Source organism: Halichoerus grypus, chromosome 3 (assembly GCF_964656455.1).
Source record: "Halichoerus grypus chromosome 3, mHalGry1.hap1.1, whole genome shotgun sequence".
In the NCBI taxonomy this organism is placed as follows: domain Eukaryota; kingdom Metazoa; phylum Chordata; class Mammalia; order Carnivora; family Phocidae; genus Halichoerus; species Halichoerus grypus.
The window spans coordinates 193,777,959-193,801,837 of NC_135714.1; the positions used below are offsets into that span (position 1 = coordinate 193,777,959).

At 37.1% G+C, this 23,879-nt stretch overlaps 1 protein-coding gene across 2 annotated transcripts in view; it reads right to left on the reverse strand.

Moving 5' to 3' along the window:
* Window positions 1-23,879, reverse strand: part of TRAPPC11 (trafficking protein particle complex subunit 11) — a 46,221-nt gene that overhangs the window by 9,447 nt on the left and 12,895 nt on the right. The window contains exons 9-26 of one of the 2 annotated variants that reach the window (XM_078069845.1): window positions 22,279-22,412; window positions 21,493-21,640; window positions 19,501-19,594; window positions 18,219-18,298; window positions 18,030-18,108; window positions 17,893-17,947; window positions 17,402-17,547; window positions 16,898-16,959; window positions 16,662-16,818; window positions 15,930-16,060; window positions 12,452-12,607; window positions 10,880-11,067; window positions 10,614-10,762; window positions 10,306-10,427; window positions 9,662-9,781; window positions 5,951-6,016; window positions 5,685-5,841; window positions 1,493-1,604 (exon numbers count right to left, since the gene is read on the reverse strand). In XM_078069845.1, coding sequence (XP_077925971.1) covers window positions 1,493-1,604; window positions 5,685-5,841; window positions 5,951-6,016; window positions 9,662-9,781; window positions 10,306-10,427; window positions 10,614-10,762; window positions 10,880-11,067; window positions 12,452-12,607; window positions 15,930-16,060; window positions 16,662-16,818; window positions 16,898-16,959; window positions 17,402-17,547; window positions 17,893-17,947; window positions 18,030-18,108; window positions 18,219-18,298; window positions 19,501-19,594; window positions 21,493-21,640; window positions 22,279-22,412 — 2,156 coding nt within the window. The remainder of the gene's footprint in view (window positions 1-1,492; window positions 1,605-5,684; window positions 5,842-5,950; window positions 6,017-9,661; window positions 9,782-10,305; window positions 10,428-10,613; window positions 10,763-10,879; window positions 11,068-12,451; window positions 12,608-15,929; window positions 16,061-16,661; window positions 16,819-16,897; window positions 16,960-17,401; window positions 17,548-17,892; window positions 17,948-18,029; window positions 18,109-18,218; window positions 18,299-19,500; window positions 19,595-21,492; window positions 21,641-22,278; window positions 22,413-23,879) is intronic. The other variant, XM_078069846.1, reaches the window with a different exon arrangement.

The following is a 23,879-nucleotide window of genomic DNA, read 5'->3' on the forward strand; positions in this document are numbered from 1 at the left end:
AAATCTTTTTATTTTTCCAAATTAGTGGGAGCACATCGGAATCTCAGATTCTTAGTGAGGTCAAGCTTCTCTACCTATGTTTACTAGCCATTGGCTTCTTCTCTTTCCCTTACACCGCATACTCAAGATTTTGCTCAACTTTCTGTTAGGAGACTTGTTTTTCTTATGATTTGTAGAAGTTCTTGATATGAATTCTAATACATTATCAGTTTTACATATTGTAAATAGCTTTTCCCAATTTGTATTTTGTCTTTTCACTTTCTACATGGCATTTTTAAATGAACTAAGAAATTTAATTGTAACAAATCAAATTCATCAATTTTAGTGGCTTATACATTTATGTCTTGTTTGAAGGAACCCTCCCTATTCCAAAGTCTTAAACAATTCTCTTATTTTTTACTAAAAGTAATCAAGTTTTGCTTTCCACAATTAGAACTTTAGGATACCTGGAAGTGATTTTTATATACATTGTAGAGATCCAATTTTTTCCCAAATGGACACCCAATTGTTCACCACTAATTGTAAAACAGTTCATCCTTTCCCCACTGCTCTGAAATGTTACCTCTCTCAAATATAATTTCCATATGTGTGGATCTGTGGATCTATTTCTAGACTCCCTCTTCTCTTCCACTGGCTTATTTACAAATCCCCAAGCCAATACCATAGCAATGACTACTGTAGCTTTACAGTATGTCTGCGAATTTAGAAGAGCAAGTACCCTTGCCTAGCTTTTCTTCTGGAGTATCTTGACTATTTCTGAGGTTTCGCCTTTCCATAGAAACTTTATGATCAAGAGTGTCAGGTTCTACAAAAACAAACCAAAATAAGCTATTGGGATTTTGAAGGAAACTGCACTGGTTCTATAGAACAAACAATATTAGACCTATCCAAATCCTACCCGAGACCATTTTGTATATTTCCCCATTTATTTAAGAACTTCCTTTAATGTTTTAAAGTTTTATAATTTTCTCCATAATGGTGACACATGTTTTCTATCTGATATACTCTTACTTACCTTATAATTATTGTTGTCATCTAAATGATACCTATTTTAAAAGTACATTGCTGGAGGTTTATTACTGATATAGAAAGCCAACTGGATTTTGTATATTGAATGTTATATCCAGCAACCTTGCTGGAACTCTTAATAATGCAAATAATTTGTTGATTCACTTGGGTTTTCTATGTAAACAATCCTACTGACTGTAAGTAAGAGAAGTTTCTCCTAATGTTTTTAATGGTCCTGTCATAAGAATTCATTTGGCTAAAATTTCATCAGTATATAAGGTCACAAATTGTGACAAATACAAATGAAAGTTTAATGATCCTTTTTAATCTTTGTGTTTTTGACAAATGGTTAGTGATAGCACATGACTTCTAGTCTTCACCCTAGGACTGAAAGAAGCTTTCAAATATTAAATGACAATGACAAATAATAAAGGCATGAGAATAGCACATACAAGGAAAAAAAGACAGGGCTGATATAACTTACCTCTTCCAGGAGATAATATAATGCCCAGTTGCTACTCCACCTTCAACATTTCCAACAGATGGGCACCGAAGACAAAAGCATTCACTAGCACTCTCTCCAGTCTGTAAAACAACTACAAGAAATAGTTTTTATAATCCTTATGCAAGGATTTTCCCTATGAAAGGAGAGTTTTACCTCCGGTAGTGGAACAAAAAAAGAATACTTTATCAGTTATACATTATTTATAGAGACTTAAAAGCTAAGGCTCAGAGATGTTAAGTGACTTTTTCAAGGTCACAAAGTCCCTGTCCAGGTCCTCAATATTCCGTTATAATAAAAAGAGGCGAAGCAGCTGTAGGTCTGTGACAAGTTCCTAGGGGAACTAATGAAAAGGAAAAGTCTAGAGTCAGGATAATACTATTTGGTGATTATTTTTCTTTCTCCCCATTATTTCATGTCTCCAAAGAAAACATTTCACGGTAGGGAAAAAGAAATTTTTAGTTAACCCTTAAGGTACTCAAAATGTCATTCCAGCCAACTCGGGCTTTCTCTGACATGCACATTACTGACACCATCAAATGGAAACACCTTACATGGTGCCTCGTTATTGCCTAATTTGGTTATTTACCTCTTACACAAGGATGCTGTCCTCTTGCCAAATTTAGCCTAAACTCCTGATGACAAGACAAAAGCTCATCTGACCCGAGGTCTCCCTGCCTGTCAGCCCTTCGCACCCTGGGGGGCCCCTCTTTTAATGCAAGCCAGCAACAGGGCCCATGGAGGGCCGATGTTAGCACATCTGTGAGTGAAACTTTCAAACGATAATAACAAAGTCTTTAAATATTAACTAATTGTTTTTATGGTTCTCCAATGAAGAAGGCTGTGAGAAATTAATAGTTATGTTGTGGGTAGAAAGGGAAAAAAGCTGGGCCAATTTCTACTTTAATTAACTACTTTTAAATAATTTTTAAGGCCTAGGAAATGATACTGTAGCCCGGTAAATAAAACACACATTAGGGGCGCCTGGGTGGCTCAGTCATTAAGCCTCTGCCTTCGGCTTAGGTCATGATCCCAGGGTCCTGGGATCGAGCCCTGCATCTGGCTCCCTGCTCAGCGGGAAGCCTGCTTCTCCTTCTCCCACTCCCCCTGCTTGTGTTCCTGCTCTCGCTGTCTCTCTGTCAAATAAATAAATAAAATATTTAAAAAAAAAAAAACCAAACACATTAATTCAAACCTCTTAAGATACCTTTTTTTAGAACCTGGGACATTCATATTGCCTCCCCCCTGCCCCACCTTGCTCCACCAAGTCCTCCTTAATTCTAGGAAGTTAACCAAAATGATATAACCTTTATTAACAATTAACATTAGGGTCAACTTTATGACCTAGTAAAGTTGTTATTTTTAATATGTCAAACATAAATTTTGTAATGCATGAGTTCCGGTGTTCTTAGAGGTGGGAGACAGAATAATGCCATGCCACCCCCTTCCCCAAAGATATCCACATCATAGTTCCCAGAATGTTGCCTAACCTGGCAGAAAGGACTTTACGGCTGTGATTAAGATAAGGATCTTAAAATAGGAAGATTTTACTGGATTACCCAGTTGGGTCCAATGTAATCACGAGGGTTATGAGGGAAAGAGGGAGGCAAGAGGGAGTCTGAGAAAAAGAGGACAATGGAAGCAGGGGCAAGAAAAGAAACATGGGAAGATGCTACGCTGCTGGTTTTGAAGACGGAGGAGGGAGCCGGGAGCCAAGGAATCCAACTGGCCTCTGCAAGCTGAAAAGGGCAAAGGCAAGGATTTTCCCTAGAGCCCAGAAGGAATGCAGCCCTGCCAACACCTTGATTTTAGGACCTTTGACCTCTAGAACTTTCAGATAAATCTGTGTTGTTTTAAGCCACTAACTTGGTAATTTGTTACAGCAGCAATAGAAAACTAGTAATGGGAAATTCAAGGTGGACATTATTCATTAATTTAATAAACACTTATTAAATGCCAACTACTATGAGGCTGGCAATACAAAGAGGATGACGTCATGGCTCCAGCTCTTCAAGAGCACACAGCGTAGTGGAGGTGCCATAACTGCAAATAAATAATTACGATAGAATGGTTAAGTGTTATCACATGTACAAGATATTCAGGGAGTAAAGAAGGAAGACGACCTAGCCCTGCTTGGGAAGATCAAAAAGTCAAAGCTTATAGGAGTCCTGAAGAGCACACCAGAGTTCAACAGGTTGAAAGAAAAAGGAAAGGGTTTTGGGCCAAGGTACTACCATGTTCAAAACCAGAGGGAGGCGATGTTTGCTGACTGTAAAGTTTGGCTTGGTCGAAGTCTGGGAAAGAGGAAGGGGAAGAAGAGAGGGTGATGCAGAAGAAGCTGGAAAGGGAAGCTGCGCTGGGAAAGATCTGGAAGGTCATGAAGCTTTTTAAGTGGGAATAACACGCTCAGAATAGTTTCTTGAGAAATCAAACTCTGGCAGCAATAGGAAAGGCAGAGTAGGGGAGAGAATGGCAAAGAGGAAACCAGCTAAGGAGGTATTCCTGAAGGCCAGAGGAGAGATGGTGACAGTCTCTGGATTCAAGACACACGGAGAAGGCAGAACGTGGGGCTGGGCTGGATGTGCACGCATGGAGGGCATCTAGTTTGTGTCCATGGGCCCTCGCTGGAAACAAGCGCGCACAGATTCCTCTAGCTGGACCGTGGAATGCAGGCGGCCCAAGGTTGTGTGGCAGGTGAGGACTTGTAGAAAACGTAAGGGAGCCAAAGTCAGGATCCTGGAAATGACCAACATTGAAGGGGCAAGAAAAGGAGTCAGCAAAGAATGGACAAATAACTAGCTTGTGTTGAGCTGTAAGGAGACAAGCACTGGGCTGAGATTTTCATATAGATTATCTCATCCAGACTATCTCATACACGTGATCTTCTTTAACTCTAAGAAATGATAAAACCCAATGAACAGTCCAACATAACAAAAGAGCAAGCAGTAGGACTGAGAACTGAATCTCGTTCAGTGTGACTCTAAATCTCGTGATTGTTCCAAGTTGGCACAGGGAGGAGTAAAGGAAGAAGAGGACACAGAAACAAAGTAGAACCAGAGACAATGACTTCCAAAACCACAGGAGAAAACCAAGTTTCCAAAGACAGAGAAACAAAACTTATGAAGGCATTCTGAAAGCAAAAATGGGTTTTTTATTATTATTACTTCACAGACTGTGGGACCTATTTGTAGCATTTAAACAGAGAGGTTTAGGGACATGTTTGATTTTATCTATCTGTCTGTCCGTTTGCCTACCTACTTTACCTATCCTCCTTTATGATGACTTTCCTAAAATGCACAGAAGTGACTATGAAGCCTGCTTGCTCTTTTGGTGTCTTGAGAACTTAGCATGGTGCCATACAGCGAACTCGATAAATATCTGTTGATTATTTATTGATAGATATTAAAACTTATTTATAGGCCAGATGCAAAAAAAATACACTGGAATTCTAAAACTACTCTGCTAATTTTAATCTGTATTGCAAATCAACTATATGACTTGTAACACTGAAGTCCAGTAGTAGATAGATAAACAAATAGAGCAAATGACTCATTTATATTTGATTTTAAGAGTATATCATGATTTTTTTGCATATAATATTTACCCTTATAATATAGCTGAGCACAATTTTGCTTGGGTTAACATTCAAACTCATTTTTTTCTCCCTAACAGCTCAAGAAGTATACAAGCCCAAAGTATGATGCACCAGAAAAGTAATATCCTGGGTTTAAATCTCTTCTCTATACTGTTTTAGTTGATTTAGAAAACGTATTGTCTACTCTTTTATATTTCCCCCAAGTTTTTTCAATAACCATCTTTTACCATTTCAAGTTATACATTATAGTAAACAAAAATAAGAAAAAAATAATCTATAAAAAATCCAAATATGAAAAAATATTTTATTGTCAAGTACATTTTTCAAGAGTAACTTCCTTATAGTAGCAAAAATCTTATCTTTTAAAACAAGGTATACTCAAGCAAACTGTAAGTGATACTAATTCTACCTTAATTCTAAATTTATTCACTTTAGTGAGTGTCAGTCTCAATTACCCTCCCTTAGCAAAAAGCTAACTCTTACACTGGTAACCTACACACACACACACACACACACACACACACACACACACACACACACATCTGTCTTCTAATTAAGTGGGATGATCCACATTCTCACCTTTGTCCACTTGGGACTCTAGCTGATCCACAGGAGTCATAGAAGGAGCAAGCTGGAGCTCACTGGATACAATAGTGAGGGCCCAAGGTGAGGCACTTAAAAGGTCGGTCATCAATAGAAAGGGGATGTCCGCATAGACCCTTTCCAGGTGTTCAAACTGTCACAAATGAAGACAAAAGGTCTGTCTGGAACTACAGTAATCCATTTTCTTTTTCTGTTAACTTCTATAACTGAAATGATTTCCAAAATGCTTCACAGGAACATACCTTTGTAGAGACAAATTTAACCGCAACATCAAATGGAAAGACAGTTTCTATAGTTACAGTTTCATCCTGCAAGAAAATTTAAAGGGCACATTCAATGGCTTTTCTAAACTTAAAAATAGTTTTAAAAATAGAAGGTGTATAAGACACAATCTGTAACTGATAATAAATAATCCCAATTTATATATTAAGAAGCTAGGATCTTCCCCTCAGATAATATTTGTAAAAACCTATGTAGAGAGACCAGACTGCTATTTCTAATAAATTATCTTATGGTTTTGTAACAGTTCACATGGCAAAGTGCTTTCTAACACATTAATTATCTCAGGATCTAGTAAAAGTGAGCAAGACAGGCACTGTCACCATTTTACAGAAGAGGAACCAGAGGTTAAGGAAGGTTAAATGATTGGCCTCAGCCCACAAAGCTGGTGGCGCCAAGCCTAGAATCTGAGTCTTCTTTTTGTCTAAGTTCTTTACCTTGACTCAACACAAGATGACTAATAATAATGATAGTAACAATAATAAAATATGACAGTGCTGTAATCACTATACAAGCATTACGTAATGTTCGTAATAACTCAAGGAAACAGATGCCATTATACTTGCCATTTTTTTTAAGAATTTAAGATTTTATTTATTTATTTGAGAGAGAGGAAAAGAGCTCGCACGCATGTGCGAGGGCACGCACACGGGCACGCGCACACACGCAGTGGTCGGGGGGGACAGGGCAGAGGGAGAAGGAGAAGCAGACTCCCCACTGAGCAGGGAGCCCGACACGAGACTCAATCCCAGGACCCTGAGATCACGACCTGAGCCGAAGGCAAGACGCTTAACTGACTGAGCCACCCAGGCGCCCCTATACTCATCATTTTAAGATGAAGTGGTCACACATAGCTAGTAAGTGACAAAGGCAGATTTCACCCTTAAGCCTGTACTCTTAACCAACGTGCTACGTCTCCTCCCTGAGTCTATTCACTAAACAATGGGGTTACTATGGCTTTGGAACCAAACCACCCATCCCATTGGTGAGAACCCTTTAAAATAAAAAAGTCATGTTGATTAAAAACTCAAGGCTGTACAAATGCCAGGTAGATGTGGGTTTTAATCCTTGAGGACACATACTTATAACCCTGAGGACTTTGGGCACAGTGAGGTGACCGTGGGGAGGGGACATGGTCTCTGAGTCTCAGTTCCACGATCCTTACAGGGCTGTTGACAATGAAGTGAGACGATGCATATGCAGGACCAATGGAATGCCTAAACCATGTTTATTATTACTATATGCTTCAAATATTTCCTCTCAATACCACCAAGCTAACTTTTTAAGAACGTGTAGTAAGTAGGATATTGATGGTTGAAAACGGATGCAGGGGTTCCATGATCTAAAGCCTAGGGCCTCATATTCCCCCACCGAAAAGATATATGGAAATGAAGAAGCAACTCAATGAGTAGCTTCGATGTGGCCTACTTTAAATTTCCACATGGCCTACGAAGCAGACACACATGCAGGTAAAAATGAGATTTAATCCAATGAAGGGAAAAGAAATTACATTTAAATTTCCAAAATGTCTTGCAAGTAACACTAGGACCTGTAAGACAGACATTCCATGAGAAAAGCCCTTCTTAGTAAAATGATTTTGAAAGATAACCACCACAGCCTTTTGTGAAATTCTCAACACACATTAGCAAATTCAATGCTGTGCTAAACCCTGAAGTCCAAATATCTGTTTAATACCTTTTAACCGAACATATTTGACCAATTCATTCTTTTGTGTAACATCTATTTCTGTCCCTCAGAATTAGTGTCCCTTAAAAGCTTATCTTGGGAATGGACTGGCTGATAGAAGAATAAATAGCTTCTTTAAAAAACTAAAAGACAACCTACTGAATAGGAGAAAATGTCTGCAAATGACATATCCAATAAAGGGTTAGTATCCAAAATATATAAAGTACTTATACAACCCAACACCAAAAAAAAAAAAATCAAATAATCCAATTTAAAAAATGGGCGGATGACATTTTCTGTGGACAACAGTATGGAGGTTCCTCAAAAAATTAACAATTGAATTACCAGGCGATCCAGTAATTCCACTACTGAGTATGTACCCAAAGAATATGAAAACACGAATTCAAAAGGGTATATGCATCCCTATGTTTACTGCATTACTTACAATAGCCGAACTGTGGAAGCAAACCAAATGTCCGTCAACAGATGAATGGATAAAAAAGATGAGAGGTACACCTACACCCACACGGTGGCATACTATTAAGCCATCAAAAAGCACGAAATCTTGCCATTTGCAATGACACGGATGGAGCGAGAGTGTGATGCTAGGTGAAATAAGTCAGTCAGAGAAAGACAAATACCATATGATTTCACTCATGTGTGGAATTTAAGAAACAAAACAAATGAAGAAAGGAAGAGACAAACCAAAAGACTCTTAACTATAGAGAACATACTGATGGTTACCAGAAGGGAGGGCGGTGAGGGGATGACAGAAATAGGGGAAGGGGATTAAGAACAAGCGGCATGCACCTCAGTAATATCACGTCCTGAGGAGAAGAGAGCACTGCACACCACTGTAGTGTGATTCCGGGATCATTACTACAGAGCAGACAATTATTTTAAAAAGGTATGTTCCAAGTCTACTAGAAGCGTCATTATCCGAAGTAGAAATGACACCCAAGGCTGAGGACTCTAAAGCTGCACAGAACAGTACTGTTCTTGTTTTGGAGATGAGGAAATGGAGGCCAGAGGTTTCCGTGGCTAGCCTGAGCACCAGGTTAGGAGGCCACGCTGAGACTGGAACTCTCACCTCCTCCTCCGCCCCCCAGGATTCATTCCAGTCCATTGGGCTAGGTGAAGTCTTTGATATATTCAATGCATTCCCTCCTTCCACTTGGGACATACTTCTAACTCTCTTAGGATGGGGTTGCCTCTCACTGACTCACGAAACAGCCGATGGCCCAGAATCTGCGCTATAACCTTCCTACAAATGGCCAAACTGACTAGCCTTCTCCTCTGCTGGCTGAGGGCCCACTTCCTGAGAACAGGCCAAAACAACACAGGTAAAACTAACAAGACAGTAGATATCGTGATTTTCCATTACTAAAAGAAGATACAAGCAATTACAGACAATATGGTTAAATCTAAATAAAAACATGGCTCCCCCAAACCGCTGTAAATAGAGAAGAGACCAACAGAAAATACACCAACGAGGTGACAGCAGTGGCCTCCAAGTGGCCAACTATGACCACGCTGGCCTTATTTCTACCCTCTGTCTGCACTTAGCAGCAACAATTTCCATAGTCCTTTCTAACAGAACAAAGATTTCATAAAGGGAGACCTCCCATCCTCCAAAATCTTCAGTGTATAACTTACAGATTTTGTCCAATGTGTGATTTTATAAGGAAACACATAGGTTTAGAGTCTTAAACTTTTTGCAAAAGATCCCAAATCCCCTGACCATACAAAAAGCCATGGAGGCCAATTTTCTGAAGTTTGAGCAATGACAGCCATAGTATATCATTTATAATAGTTATAAATGATTGAAAAAAAACAAGAAATGTTTAATTAAAATTTGTAAATTAAAAAAAAATTGTTATAGATTACAAGCACCTAAGCTGCTCATCTTGTTACAGGTAAACTAAGAAACACAAAATAGGGAACACTCCACCCAGGATCCTTGCTGAAGTAGCTATGAAAAATTCTACCTTGTGACACTTGCAAACAATTTCTTTGTCTTCAATAGTTGTATTGATCAGGTAAGAAACATACACGAGAAACATTCTTGAACCCACTGTTCCACAGCGAACGTATAACATTTTTTCCAGCTGTAACAAAATAAAAGTACTTTAATAATTCAGAGATTTCCTCCTGACACATACTCTAGGATAATGTTCCCCACCTTTTAAAAGTTTATTGTACCAACTGACTAAATTCTTGAACACTTTTTACAGGCTGTTCCTGCCTCAGTATAAGAGTGGGATCATTACTATTCCACCTGTTCTTACTATCACTGGCAACTTCCCAAGATTGTTTGTGTTTAGTTCGGAAATAAAAGCTGCCTGAGGGGTTATTCCACTAAGTTACACACTTAATGTTATTTAGGTATTTTATCAAGGCAACTAGTTCTCCATATTAGGATCATTTGCTCTAAAATCACTCGTATAAAAACTGCTTACAACATTTTACACATTTAAATATGTAAAATGTGTATAAAATGTGCATTAGTTAAATCCCATTTTTAGTCTCAGGATATGCTGTTAAAATGCTCTAGAACTATTTAAGACTCACTACATATTTAAAACTGCAATCTAGTTGATTTCCTCTCCCATCGTAGTTGACCAAGGTTCACCTGTTCCCCCGGATGTAAGTCTCCCACAGGAATGTCAGTGAGTAAAGCCGGGTAGGATTCATCACACAGTTCTGTTCCATGAAGAGACACGTGCGTTTTCTGAGTTAAATTGGCATCCTGTCCTAAAAGTGTTAATATCGGTGTTTTAAATACAGAGAATTCAAACTTTATCCTAATAATTCATACTGCACAGACCATTTCATAACTACTTCATAACTATATTTTAAATACACTTCCTGTAGTTGACACCACTGATATTTATTTTATGTTGAATGAACACTGACCAGTTTTTAAAAAGGAATGTTTACCGGGTTTTAAACCAGCGGTGAGCTTCACGTCTCTGATTCGGGTCTTCTCGTGGGACTCAATGGTCACAACCAAACAATACATTTCATTGGTCAGGGCAGGAGGGTCATGTCGCAGATGCACAGAAATGTTTGGAACTCTGGAGATGATCCTTTGGGGGAAAAAAAAAACCTTAGCCAAGTAACCGATTCTTAAGAAAACAAGTTATTCAAAGTATTTAGAAGAAACAAGGTGGCCTTCCACGATCTGCCTAGCGAGGTGGACGTACATTGTGCTTGCCTGAATGACTATGCTGTCCCAGTGAAGTTCATTGTCAGGGAGCTTAGGCCGTCTTTTGAAAGAACGCGAGGCCTGCAAGGCTTCTTGGGAGGAAGCGGCGTCCCCTCCTCCTCCTTGCCAATTTAAAACCACACATCTTCCTGTCTCGTGGCCCAGAACCAGATCTACCGAAGTAATCTGAAAGATGGAGGGCTGTCAGAAATGCCACCTCATACTTGCCACCATCCCCTCACGACAAATGACATAGTGACTGCTGGTCTGTCGAGTTCCTCTAGAGACCCACAGGGTGATGAGGTCAGAACACCTGCTGGGACAGTTGTCCTGGTCATCTATTAGCTGTGACACTGACTAGGTTCACCTTTAAACGGAGATAAGAACCTGACATAACAGATGCTCAGTTAGTGGTTGCTGAGTGAAATACATCAATGGTTTGATGACCATTAGCATACTCATAACCTAATTCCTAATTCCAAACATACTTCTCCCGAAGACATCTATAATATTATTAACTGAATAAATGTCCCTTTCAACTAAATCCATTAACAAATGTACTCAAAATAGTGTTATTAATTATGATTTCCATCTGGTAAGCTTCCTTAGGTACCTTGCAAAAATAAAATATGTAATTAGGGATTTAGTCAAAATCATAAAGAATTTTTTTTTTTAGTGAATAAGCAAAAAACTCTGGATTTTGGTTAATAATAAAATGGACAGGTTCACAGAAAGTGTTATGGGAATACTGGTAGTACAGTCTTCAGTTTCTATCTTAGAAATGGTCCTAAGTTTAGATCAGCCAAATATCACCATGGTTTTCAAGCCATAGAAAACAAGCACTTAATGAAAGCTTACTATGTATTAATCACTATTCCAAGCAATTTACATCAACTAACTGATTTAATCCTCACGAAACACTAAGAGGTAGGTACCATTATTATCCCCACTTCACAGATGAGTAAACTGAGATACAAAGAGGTCAAGTAACTGGCCAGGGGCACACGCTAGTAAGCTGGAGAGGCGGAATTTAAACCCATGTAGTTTGGTTCAGAGTTTATGCTCAATAAAAATAATATTTTCATCATATATTTCTAAAAGGGATTTTAATTATGAATATTAAATGAATCCTTTAAAATATATATGTCTTCATTTTTTTCTTTAAAAAAATGCAATCAGAAATGTTTAAACATCAAAATGATATAGCTCTCTAGCCTGAATTATGTCATATTATACAAAATATAATTGCTACAGTACTTAATATATATATTTTGTTTAGAAGTCTTTAACTGATTATGTAGCCATCAAAAATGAGGTTGGTCTTATGCACTAACAGGAAATGATGCCTAATATCCACTGGTAAGTGAAAAAAATCAACGATAGAATATTATGTATAGATTAGTCTCAATAAAAGAAAACCCACCAAACCATGAATGACTGCCCTTGGGAAGTCCAAGTGGACGATGTTCATTTTTTACTCAACAAACTTGTGTACTATTTGAAATTTTTTCTGACATACACATATACTTTTGTCACTTAAAGTATGTTTTAAACAAATTTCATAACTAACCTCAATTTTCTTTCCCACGTCTTCAGTTTTTGCAACAAATTTAAATAAAAACTTCCTTGTTTTACCAGGAACTAAGCACATCTTTCCCTGAGTCAAATTTTCTAAAACTTCACTTGCTTTGGTTGCTTCTTCGATTACACAGAACTGGTTATACTCCTGTAAAAGAGGTCAGAGCAAGGGTCACAGTTTATAAACATCAAATGTCGTATGCTTTGCTGACACTGAACACCAAATGATTTGGAGTGAGGTAAGTTTAACTGCTTAAAAACTAAAGCCTCATGAAGGGTGATTAATGAGAAGTACCTTATGCCCAATGGAAGCTCATCCGCTCCGAGCTACCACAAGGTAAAGACAGTTCACCGTGTACAAGCTGATTTCTGCAAACATTTACACATCCCTTTCCTGGGGAGAAACAAAGATTTACTCTTTGTTTCATTGGACGCTACTGTCTATCATCCCCTTTTCTTAAAGGGCTTTCTTTTTACTTGGCTTCTGTGACCCTAAAATATCATCCTTCCTGACTACTTCCTGTTTTTCCCTCAAAGATCTTTTTTTCTTCTTCTTGTCCCCTTAATTCAGAGGCTCCACGGGCTTCATTCCTTGGCTTTCAGTTGTTTTCCCTTTATGTTCATTTCATTGCAAAGTTTATTCATTTCTATATATTCCGCACCTCTATGCTAATATTTCCCACATTAAAAACTAATTCTGTCCTATTTCCTGGGCTGAAAGTTCATATCCACAACTGTCTAGAGGAGAATTCCACTACCACTCAAATTGAGCATGTCCCAAACTGGATGTACATCTACCGTCCCAGAAGGGCACATTCCTTACAGATGAATAAAGGGAGACATCCTTCCTGTGTACATCTAGGCAATCACCATTCTCATCCATTCAAGGACTTTCCAAGAGCCACCTTCTATCCTAGCAAATGAATTATCTTCACAGAAAATTCTTACTAGTTAAGTTTAATACTTTCCCTCTAATTTTCATTTCTATTCCATGCTTCTGAAACCTAAGTACTACTTTTTTTCTTATGATTTGTATCTTGGATTTCAAATAACACATATGCAGAATATAATCTAACTTTAAAAACTAATTGCTTTACATTTTATATTAACATTTTAAATTAGTTTTTAATTATAGAAGTTGTTAAGAAAAGAGGGGAGAAAGAAATGGGATAGTAGGATATAAGAAAAGTAAAAAAAGAATCTATTTATCCTCTAATTCCAGATTTAAAATATTTCCAAAAAAAATTTCATAGTTGAGCAAAAAAAAATTATCTGTCCTAGGAGAGCTTATATTTTAATAAAGAAAATAATTTACCAAAAAACCATAGAGACAAAAGTGAAAGCACAGCTGTGATAAGTACTATGGTGGGTTATGGCTAAGAAAATCGATGAGGTAGGCAGGGAAGGTGTCCCTGAGGAAGTGAGGCTTTTAAGGGCATAAAACATGAGAAGGAATTGTAAGAAGAGGGACGACCAATCCAAGAAGAAGTAACATCACGTACAAAATCCCCTGTCATACTACTGAGTGATCTCACTTACATGTGGAATCTATAACCCATAGAAACAGTAAAATGGTGGATGCCAAGGGGTGGGGAAAATGGGAGATGCTGAGCCAAGGGCACAAACTTGCAGTTATGAGACAAAAAGGCTCTGGGGATCTAATGTGCAGCATGCAACTATAATTAATCAAACTGTATTATATACTCAAAAGTTGCTAAGAGAGTAGATCCTACATGTTCCCACCACAAAAAAAAGGTAATTATGTGAGGTGATGGATATTAAGGAACCTTACTGTGATCACCATTTTGCAATATATGTATGTTTCAAATCATCATGTTGTAGGTACACTATAAAATAAACAAGTAGTTATTGGTGGGGGGAGGGAGGGCGGTCCTTTATTCATCCTATCCCCCTTCTTTATCTTCTACAACCAACACTCAGCAATCCAGACTTCTCTATTTGTAAATGCCTCTTGTAGCCCTTTCTTTCCATTGCCACCACTACCATCCTAATGCAAATCCTCACACTTTAGTACTTGGGTTCATATGAAGAGGCTCTGGTTGGTTTCCATAAGAGCATTTCTTTCACTCTATTTCATCACTGGAATAAAGTTTCTTAAATTCTAAATATCATGCTCTTGCTTTAAAACTTTCAAACTAATCAGAAGGAATCATCGGGTAATGGTTCAAAGTTGAATAAAACACACTGATCTTCAGGTGACCCTGGTTCATTGAACCGATCCTATTCCAGGGTTATTTCTCAGTTGTGAAGAGTCAAAAAAAAAAAAAACCGAAAAAAACAATTAAGATAAGTAAAGCTCTTTCTTTACCACCATCCAATAAATAGAACATGAATAAATGAATGGATAAATAAATCTTCAAATACTTCTCCTACTAGCCGATCCCTGCTGAACTCTTCAAGCTCCTTCAAGCCACGCAGCCTCATGTCCCCCTGGCCCGGCTCACAGCCCCTCTGCTCTTGGGAGGCTGGGGTCCCCGCTGCCCACAAACCCAGAATGTACACTTCTGCTTCTGTTGGGCATTTCCTCTTGCCAAACATGTTCCTCCTTTTTCATCGCTTTATAGTATCTTCATTTCCTCTTTATCCTGGAAACCTCCTCCCTTTTCTTTGGCATGTCTACTATAACTGTATTTCTAGCTATCATATAACTTAGTCCTCACTACCTACTAGGGCAATTTGTGGGTCAGTCCTGGTCCCTGCCCCCAGAATGCTTCCATTTCAATGGGGCTGACATATGCTAAATGCTTTGAGGTTCACCACGATGCTAAGAATACTTGCTGGTTAAATGCTTGCTGGTTAACGACTCAATATACTTTCTGGGTGACCAGAAGATAATTATCCCTGAAATAAGCTTGTAACTGAAATATCTGGAATGTAATCAAGTACTTGACAACACTCTAATACATTAAAGAAATGTACAGATGTATATAATCCCAGTTCTGCAGAAAGAAAAAGCTGCTTCTATGTGCATACACAGAAAATGTCTCTACTGCTCAGGAAGTTAATAGTGATGACTTCCAGGTAATGAAATCGGAGGGCACACACTTTTCATTTTATATCCATCTATTCCACTTCAATTTCTTTAACATCAAATATTTAACAGTTTTATCATAAAAAAACTAATACCAGTGTTAGAATGTAAAACAAATGATTCTGAAAATTAGATTATATTTGATAGACCTCATTTGAAATTCAAGTCATATATTACAAAAAATAAAAGTTCCTACATTTCATAGGATGGAATAAAAACAAAACAGAGAGGGAAAAGTGTAAAACTTGAATGGCTAGTACAGAAGTTGATCCACTTATTTTCAAATAGACTTTACTGAAGTCCATTTGTTACTATGCAACCATTAAGACCTAGAATTCACTAAGTTCATTTCATCTAATTTAATGCAAGCTACAGTAAGATACACACATGGTAAAAACACAATAAGAGGTACTGTTACCTGATTATTAAAGCTGACACAGAGCTTGGAAAACCGAATGGGATGTGGACAGTCAGCCTTCAGATAGATATCAAACCGCACAGGAACATCAACATGAAAACTCGGGGCGTGAAACTTGGCTTTGCATTGTACTAGAAATGAAACAAAGAGAGTCACACACTACAGGATCCTCAAGACACACACCCATGATTCTCTGATCCACACTCACTCTTCAGGAAGGAAACATCTACCCTGGATAGTCTTACTGAATTCTGCCCTTAAAGCATTTCAACACACATAAATGTAGCTCATTTTCAAAAAAAAAAACAAAACAAATTTCAAGAAGTGTAACTTCAAAACCACCTTTAATTCTAAAAACACAGTTTCTCCTGAAACGTAACTAACATAGGAGTTTAAAGGGAAAAAAATCATTTTATTTTTAACTTATTTCAAAATACCTGTCTAGGCATTACAGAATAAGCTTTTTAAAAGACAGTCTTTTCAAATGTATTTCAAATCACACTTAAACTACAAACGAACAAAGTAAATTTTAATACATAAGCTAAGGATTTAAAATTTTGAAAATCTTTCTAAGTCAATGGGGAGAAAGAAAAAAAACTAAAATTTCATCTGCAGGATGACATATTTTGAACATTCTTTCTTTGACTTTTATATTTATGGTTCCATGTCTGTTCATTTCGTAGCAAAAAGGATGATTTCTCTGAAATAACACTACAGGCGCTGGCTACCCACCGAATGGCACGAAGTCCTGCACCCCTATCGTGAAGACATTGCTGCCGGCCAGGGAGACTCGGTCCGACCACAGCTTCTGAGCCGTTTTCACGGCTAAGACATCACAGTCGGGTTCCGGATCAGGACTCTCATTCTGCACCAACACAGAGTACAGTTCCTTCAGCTAGTAATAAAAATACACAGATGCAGGTCTAGATATCCCCAGGGTGCATTTTATAGAAAGAACTCCGACTTACCATCAGAACGTTTATGAGGTTCTTTTCGATCCGAGATTTCTGGTCATCTTTCAGAGTTGAAGCTAACATGAAGGAAGTACGAAAAAAACTGTCACTGTAAGATGGCCAGTAAAGCGACTACCCCCACGGAAGGTATTAAAGTACTACAGAATAAATACCTCTTCTAAGACGGCTAAGCACAATTCCAGACAACGTACAACAACACAGCTTCCTACGTGAGCCCCAATGCTCTAGATACTCGCATTTGAACTTGATGGGAAAAATCATTTCATGACATATTAAAAAAAAAAAAAAAGGAAGGAAAAAGAATTTTGTTCTTCTCAACTATCATGACACCTCGACTATAGTAAGTTCCATGGAAGTATGAGTCCCTTCACTTGGCAAACCAATCTACACAGGGTGAAATTACGGTCAAAGACTCGAGAATTATTCTTTCAGTTTTAAGAAGCTAAAAGATGCTACATAATTTTAAAGATTCGGAATTTTACTGAAAGAACAAGTTACCTCTTCCAAGGAGTTCTAGGGAGTAAGTAATGTAATCTTTTAATTGGGCCATGAGGTAGGAGCACTTCAGAGCTGTAGTCAATATGGACGTGAGCAGGGTCCACCATCCTTCACTCCGATAATCACACATCACGTAATCCAGCAACCTGACGGAAGGCAAGATGTCATCAGACACGCTCAAACAGCTTCACAAGAAAGGCCCTGAAGACTTCTTGGAGGAGATAACATGCTTGACTCATTTTATATACACGTCAGAAACACTTACTGAAATAGTTTAACAGGTAATTTCACGTTTAGCTAAACGTGGTTTCCTAAGACTTTGAGAACGACTGTACCAGCAGAGAGTACTTGAAAAAAATACCGCAGAAATGGAGTTTCATAGAAATAGAAATAAGTATGGAAATAATAAATCCTTCAAAACACATTTCTATTCTCATTTTGCTGTAAGATAATCAGATTACTTATAAAAATAAATGGGGAACAGGACTCACTTCAAAGCTTTGGTATAATCCTTTGCATAGTAATACTCCTCTCCCATTTGAACCACTGTAAAGGGAAAAAGATCTTATGTACATAATTCTAAATTATTCAAAGTTGCATGAAACTGTGGCATATTATGAATACATACTTAGATGACTTTTCATTCTTGGACATTTATACTTCTTAAATTGTGCAACAGCATTGCTCAGAAGAGTTATTATTATTTCCTGTTAGATGAGAGAAAGTGTGAAACATTCCAATAAAAATAATCTCAGGTATTCCTTGAATACTGCAAAAAATAGTTTCTATTGGGGGAAAAAAACAACAACAAACTTACAGAGTGAACAACACTTCTCTCCTTCAGCTGAATGGCAAGAATTCCCACCTTCTCTTTTTCAGGATCAGAAAGATCAAAACCTGTGTAAGATAAGACGCAACCCATTTTAGATAGCTCATTTAACATAAATCCTTCACATGAACATTGGATGTGTACACTCCTTGAATCCTTTACTTAAATATAATGTATTTCAGATTCTTAAACATTCTAGAATTTTAAAGATTCTAAGAGACTGTTTTATTGGCATGGCAACTTCTCTGTGATCTCTATTCTGAAGAGAACATTATTGAACTCAGCATTCTCTTGCCTAGTGGCATCAACCACCTGAAGAATAATACCAACATCATTCTCAATATAGAATACACTTTCTGGAGATTAAAGTAAATAATTTCTTAACAATTAAGGTTTGACTGTCACAGAAATTGCTGAAATTAAGTGTTTATCAAACCCAAAAAAGATGTAGAGAAATTTCTAAGGTGATACAAGTTAATACTGTTTTAAAAGATCTAACATAGGGCGCCTGGGTGGCTCAGTTGGTTAAGCGACTGCCTTCGGCTCAGGTCATGATCCTGGAGTCCCTGGATCGAGTCCCGCATCAGGCTCCCTGCTCGGCAGGGAGTCTGCTTCTCCCTCTGACCCTCCCCCCTCTCATGTGCTTTCTCTCATTCTCTCTCTCTCAAATAAATAAATAAAATCTTTAAAAAAAAAAAAAAAAAAAAGATCTAACATAATAAATTGTCAAAGTTAACCAGAATTAAAATATTTAAATAGACCAAAGTGGTTGGTTAATTGTGTCATTTAAGACAAGAGATGTCCAAATGTTTTAATCACACTCATGTTTAATTACAAGTTATTCTAAGATGTAGTGATACAAATAAAACATCCTAAAAACTAAAGAAGTGAGGAATCTTTAAAAAGATGTTTAGTGGTGCCTGGGTGGTTCAGCCGTTAAGTGCCTGCCTTCGGCTCAGGTCATGATCCCGGGGTCCTGGGATCGAGCCCCACATCAGGCTCCCTGCTCCGCGGGAAGCCTGCTTCTCCCTCTCCCACTCCCCCAGCTTGTGTTCCCTCTCTGGCTGTCTCTCTCTCTGTCAAATAAATAAAATCTTTAAAAAAAAAAAAAAATTAAAATTAATTAATTAAAAAATAAAAAGATGTTTAAAAAACACACATTTTTACCTCAACATAATTTGTTACAGCCTATGTAGCCAATGGAAAAACTGTGATAGCAATCTGTGCCTTCTGAGGTGGAGAGAAAAGGGAGGAGGGAAAAATTATTTACTTAGTATTCCTTGTCGCCATGATCTTTGTCCATAAAAGTCAAGAACGCCTGTTTGTGTTTCTAATGGATCAGGATTGGGGTATGTTACAGAAGCCTGTAAAATAAAACATAGCCCTAAATAAGAGTTTATGAACCTATCACAAACCAACTCACCTTCAAATTTTGACAGAATAAAAATATTTTCATAAATACACATACTAAACATATGTCCAGATATCAAAGTTGTGAATATTTTAACGTACATTAAATTTTCACAAACATGAAAAAAAGTTCCATTTAATACCTAGGCAGTTTCACAAAAATTAAATTGAATAAATCAACCTGATTCTGACAAATGATTTCATAGTAACTAACGCCTTAATTTTCTTTTCATCTTTGCTATAATAAACCAGTAAAAATGTTGACAATTATGTTTGATGTTTATTCCAAATGTGTAAGTGCTTTTTGTGCAAATGAAAATAATGTGATAAGGAGTTTTAAAAAGAAGACACTATTTTCCTTCTTTATCACTTGTGTATTAAGTCCTGGTATTGGTTGGGGAGGGATATTTTTGGCACCAGAATTTTTAAATTTACACTGCTTTATTTTTCTTTCTCATAATTTTTTCCCTCTGAAACCAAAATATAATGCAAGTACATTGTTGAGAAATACAGAAAACATCCAAAAGGAAAAGGACAAAAATTTAAATCACCTATAAATCTATTACCACTATTAACAGTGTATACATTAGGCTTCCAGATTTTCTATGCAAATATTTGTTGCCAATCGGAATAATTTTTCAACCTGCTTTTTTCATTTAAATATATTCTGTAAATTTCACATCATTAAATATTCTTCTGAAACATTATTTGTCATGGCTGCCTACTGTCCCACATTTTAACAAATTCCCTATGTTGTTCATCGTGTTATTTATTTTTTACTTTACAATTAATAAGTCTGCCCCAAGAACTTCATAAGTAAATCTTAGTACTTCTCCCTTAGGATCTCTTATCTGCCTGAGACTTCCCGAAAACAGAATTCTGCGTCCAAAGATATGCATGATTTTGAGGCTTCTCAAATTATTATTTGACAGAAATATTATTTTACACTCCAACTAAGGATATTTATTAATCCCATTTCCTTATATTCTTATAAAACATAGTTTTAATCACTTTTTAAAATACTGTGCTCAAATTTTAATATGCTTAATTTTTAAATACAAAACATGCAATGAAGTTATAAATCATACACAAGTAACGTGGTAGAAAACAGTGTAGTTATATCATGATTTAAGGGAAAAAAAATCCAACATTTTAAGTACTAACATGCAAACTGTTTTTGGAACCGTTTTTCAAGTTGCACTGTTGATAATGTTCACCTGTCTTCAGAGAAGAAAACTGCAGATTTTAAAGGAAAATAAACTGATAGAACTGTACAAATGTAAATGTATTTATACATCTACATTCCACGTTCTTTAAATTTTAAAGGTGCTTATGGAGAAACTGGTATCTAACTATAATCACCCACGAGGAAGGCAAAATGAAATGTCAAGTTAAGAAACTGCAATTAACATTATGCCTCGAACAGATTCTTAAGAATTTTCCACAGAGGAAAACCCCAGGAAGAAAAAGAAGTCTGAAGTTATCCTCTCTGATGGGTCAAAAGAAAGCATATTCCTCCAAAGTCCTTCAAACTCCTATGGCAGTGATCAACAGGAGTAACAGCATGGCTCAGACTAAACTGTGACTTTTATTTTAAAGTAATTTGCCCTTGTCTTATTGCCAATCATAAGTCAGTTCTTCACAGAAAAACTTCTGCTTAATCCACAGGTGGAAATGCAGTAACTCAGGCTAAAACTGAAAATAACCGTAACTCCTGAAAATATAGAAGATAAAAACTGATTCTATTCAAAGGCTTGGAAAAAAATTATGAACATTAATTAGTCTGATCTTCTTTTGAGAGAAGATTAATACATTTCCTAAGCACCAGATAATACTGGAGTCGGTAACTTACTTCATGGCTACAGAGGGTTTTTGCAAGCTGCTTCCGCTCCTGGGCATAGTACGCTGCCTGCTGGTAATAGAAACCAGGATTCTGAGTCTGAATAGCTGTCAACCCTAACTTAATAGCTTCATCAAATAAATCTCCAAAGGCCTGGAATCTTAAAGAAAAAAAAAAAAATCAAGAAATAAAAAAAGGATGAAAAAGAAAAAGGAAAGAAAAAGAAGCTTACTTCTAATAATTATTCATCCTGGAAACATAACCTCAGCAGACTGTGTTAAAATAATGCTACTGATGAACTGTAAATTGTTGGGTTTCTTGGTAAATACTACACACACTAATCACGGGTTACAGATAACTTCTGCATTGAAGTCGACTCTTCTGTACTGACAAAGCGTTACAGATATACCATCAAAGTGTATGTCAACACAGTCCCCACCCCTCAAATACATCCATGCTTCTGGAAACAATTTCATTTTAGAATTTTTAAACATCAGGCTTGAATAGCAAGTACCATGCCAGCAGGGATTTTGTTTTATTCCTGGCTATATTCTCAGTACCGTAAATACACGCTGAATAAAAGAGATGGTACCATGAATTAAGTGATTTCCATTAAGGAACTCTATGAATCAATATCTAGCATTGCTGGAAACACACCCTATGCTAGCTAGATCTCTAAAAGCCTACTTACTGACAAAAAGCTTAGCTCAACTGAGAACCAAAGTCCATGCTAATTCCATTCCTCCAAACCCCAAGTACTTAAGAAAAAAAATTCTAGAAGTATAATTTAAAACATACTGTTTAGACATCCATGCAGCATGCTCAAAAGACAACTCTGCACTTCCGATTTTTTTCTTACACAAGTCAATGTGTTTTCGGAACTGAGCAATTGCATCCAATGGGGTGTTGTGCTGAAAACACAGCCTACAGATCTGCAAAATGTAAAATCCCCAAAATAAAGAAGAAAAGAGAGTCAAAAGGCATATTCATTTAAAAATATGTAAAATGTGAGACTAACTTTAAAAAGACTATGACACTTCCTCTCTTAAATTCTTGGTAATAGGATGGATTTTCTCTACTATAATGGCTATGCTAAAATCAGCAGTTATATCCCCTGGATAAAGGAAATAAATTTATCCATATCTGTACTGAGTCTACTGTATACCTTAGAAAAGCTTATTCAAAGTATAGAATAGAATACAAAAAATTATACCCAATGAAGAACATAAGGATGGACGAAAATAAAATACTACTTCCTCCAGGACAGATTCACGTTGTTTTAGAATTGGCAGAAAGCTAAAGATTTTCTGTACCACCATTACAGCATAGTGGCCTCCATATCATTCTTGAAAACTTTTTATCTGGAATGCTATCTCAAAACAGTAATCATCTGTATCTACGTAAGTAAAAGGACAAACAGAAGAAACGAAGCCTAAATTTATATCCATATGCTTATCACCAGTTTTATATTTTAGGTACAAGGAATACATGAAAAGTTAAGTCTCTCATCCATCCCTGTCCCTCAGCCATCCAATTTCCTGTTCCAGAGGCAACCAGCTCCCAGCATGTTCCATGACACAGTCTATGCACGGACAAGTGTATGTGCATTTATAGATCAACTATACTTTTTAAACAAAGAGCATCACACTAAATATGCTGTTTTGTACCTTACTTTTTCACCTAATATTCCATATCAGTAAGTAGAGCTGTCTCATTCTTAATGGTTGTAGAATATTCCATTGTCTGGGGTTATACTTTATATTAACCAGTCACTTATTGCTGGGTTGTTTCCAACCCTCTCCTATTACAAGATGCAATAAATATCCGTACGTATGTGATTTGCAAGTCTTGGCACATATATCAGATAAATTTCCTGAAATGGAATTGCCAGATCAAAGGGAACACCCACTCTAAATGTGTGCAGTCATCACAAAAATATTCTCTACAGACGTTGAACCTATTTACGTTTACACAGTGAATCCCAGTGTCTATGTGCCCTCAGGCCACCATCCCAGTGCCAGCCATCTTTAAAAGATGAGTGTGGAAAGATTAAAAGCAAAACAAAAAGCCCCACCTGCCTTCTGGGGGCATCTATTTCTACCATGTACCATCTTCAAATGCTTAACTAACAGGTATGAAAGTTTCCTCTCAGGTGATCAGCTACACATTTTGCTTGATGGTGCCATTAAACCAAGGAAGCCTACATAGTTCCGATTTGTTGCATCTTATAAAATTCAGTAACACAAGTAGCTTTCTTCTCACTCTTCTGCTCCCACTTAAAAACAGAAGACCCTCTTAAAGGAGTTTTACAAAAGTAAAACTGCTCTAAGAGAGAACTCTGAGACCCATGAACTCAAAACGAAGCATTACAAGTAGGCTGCTAAGAACCAGGGTGCTAT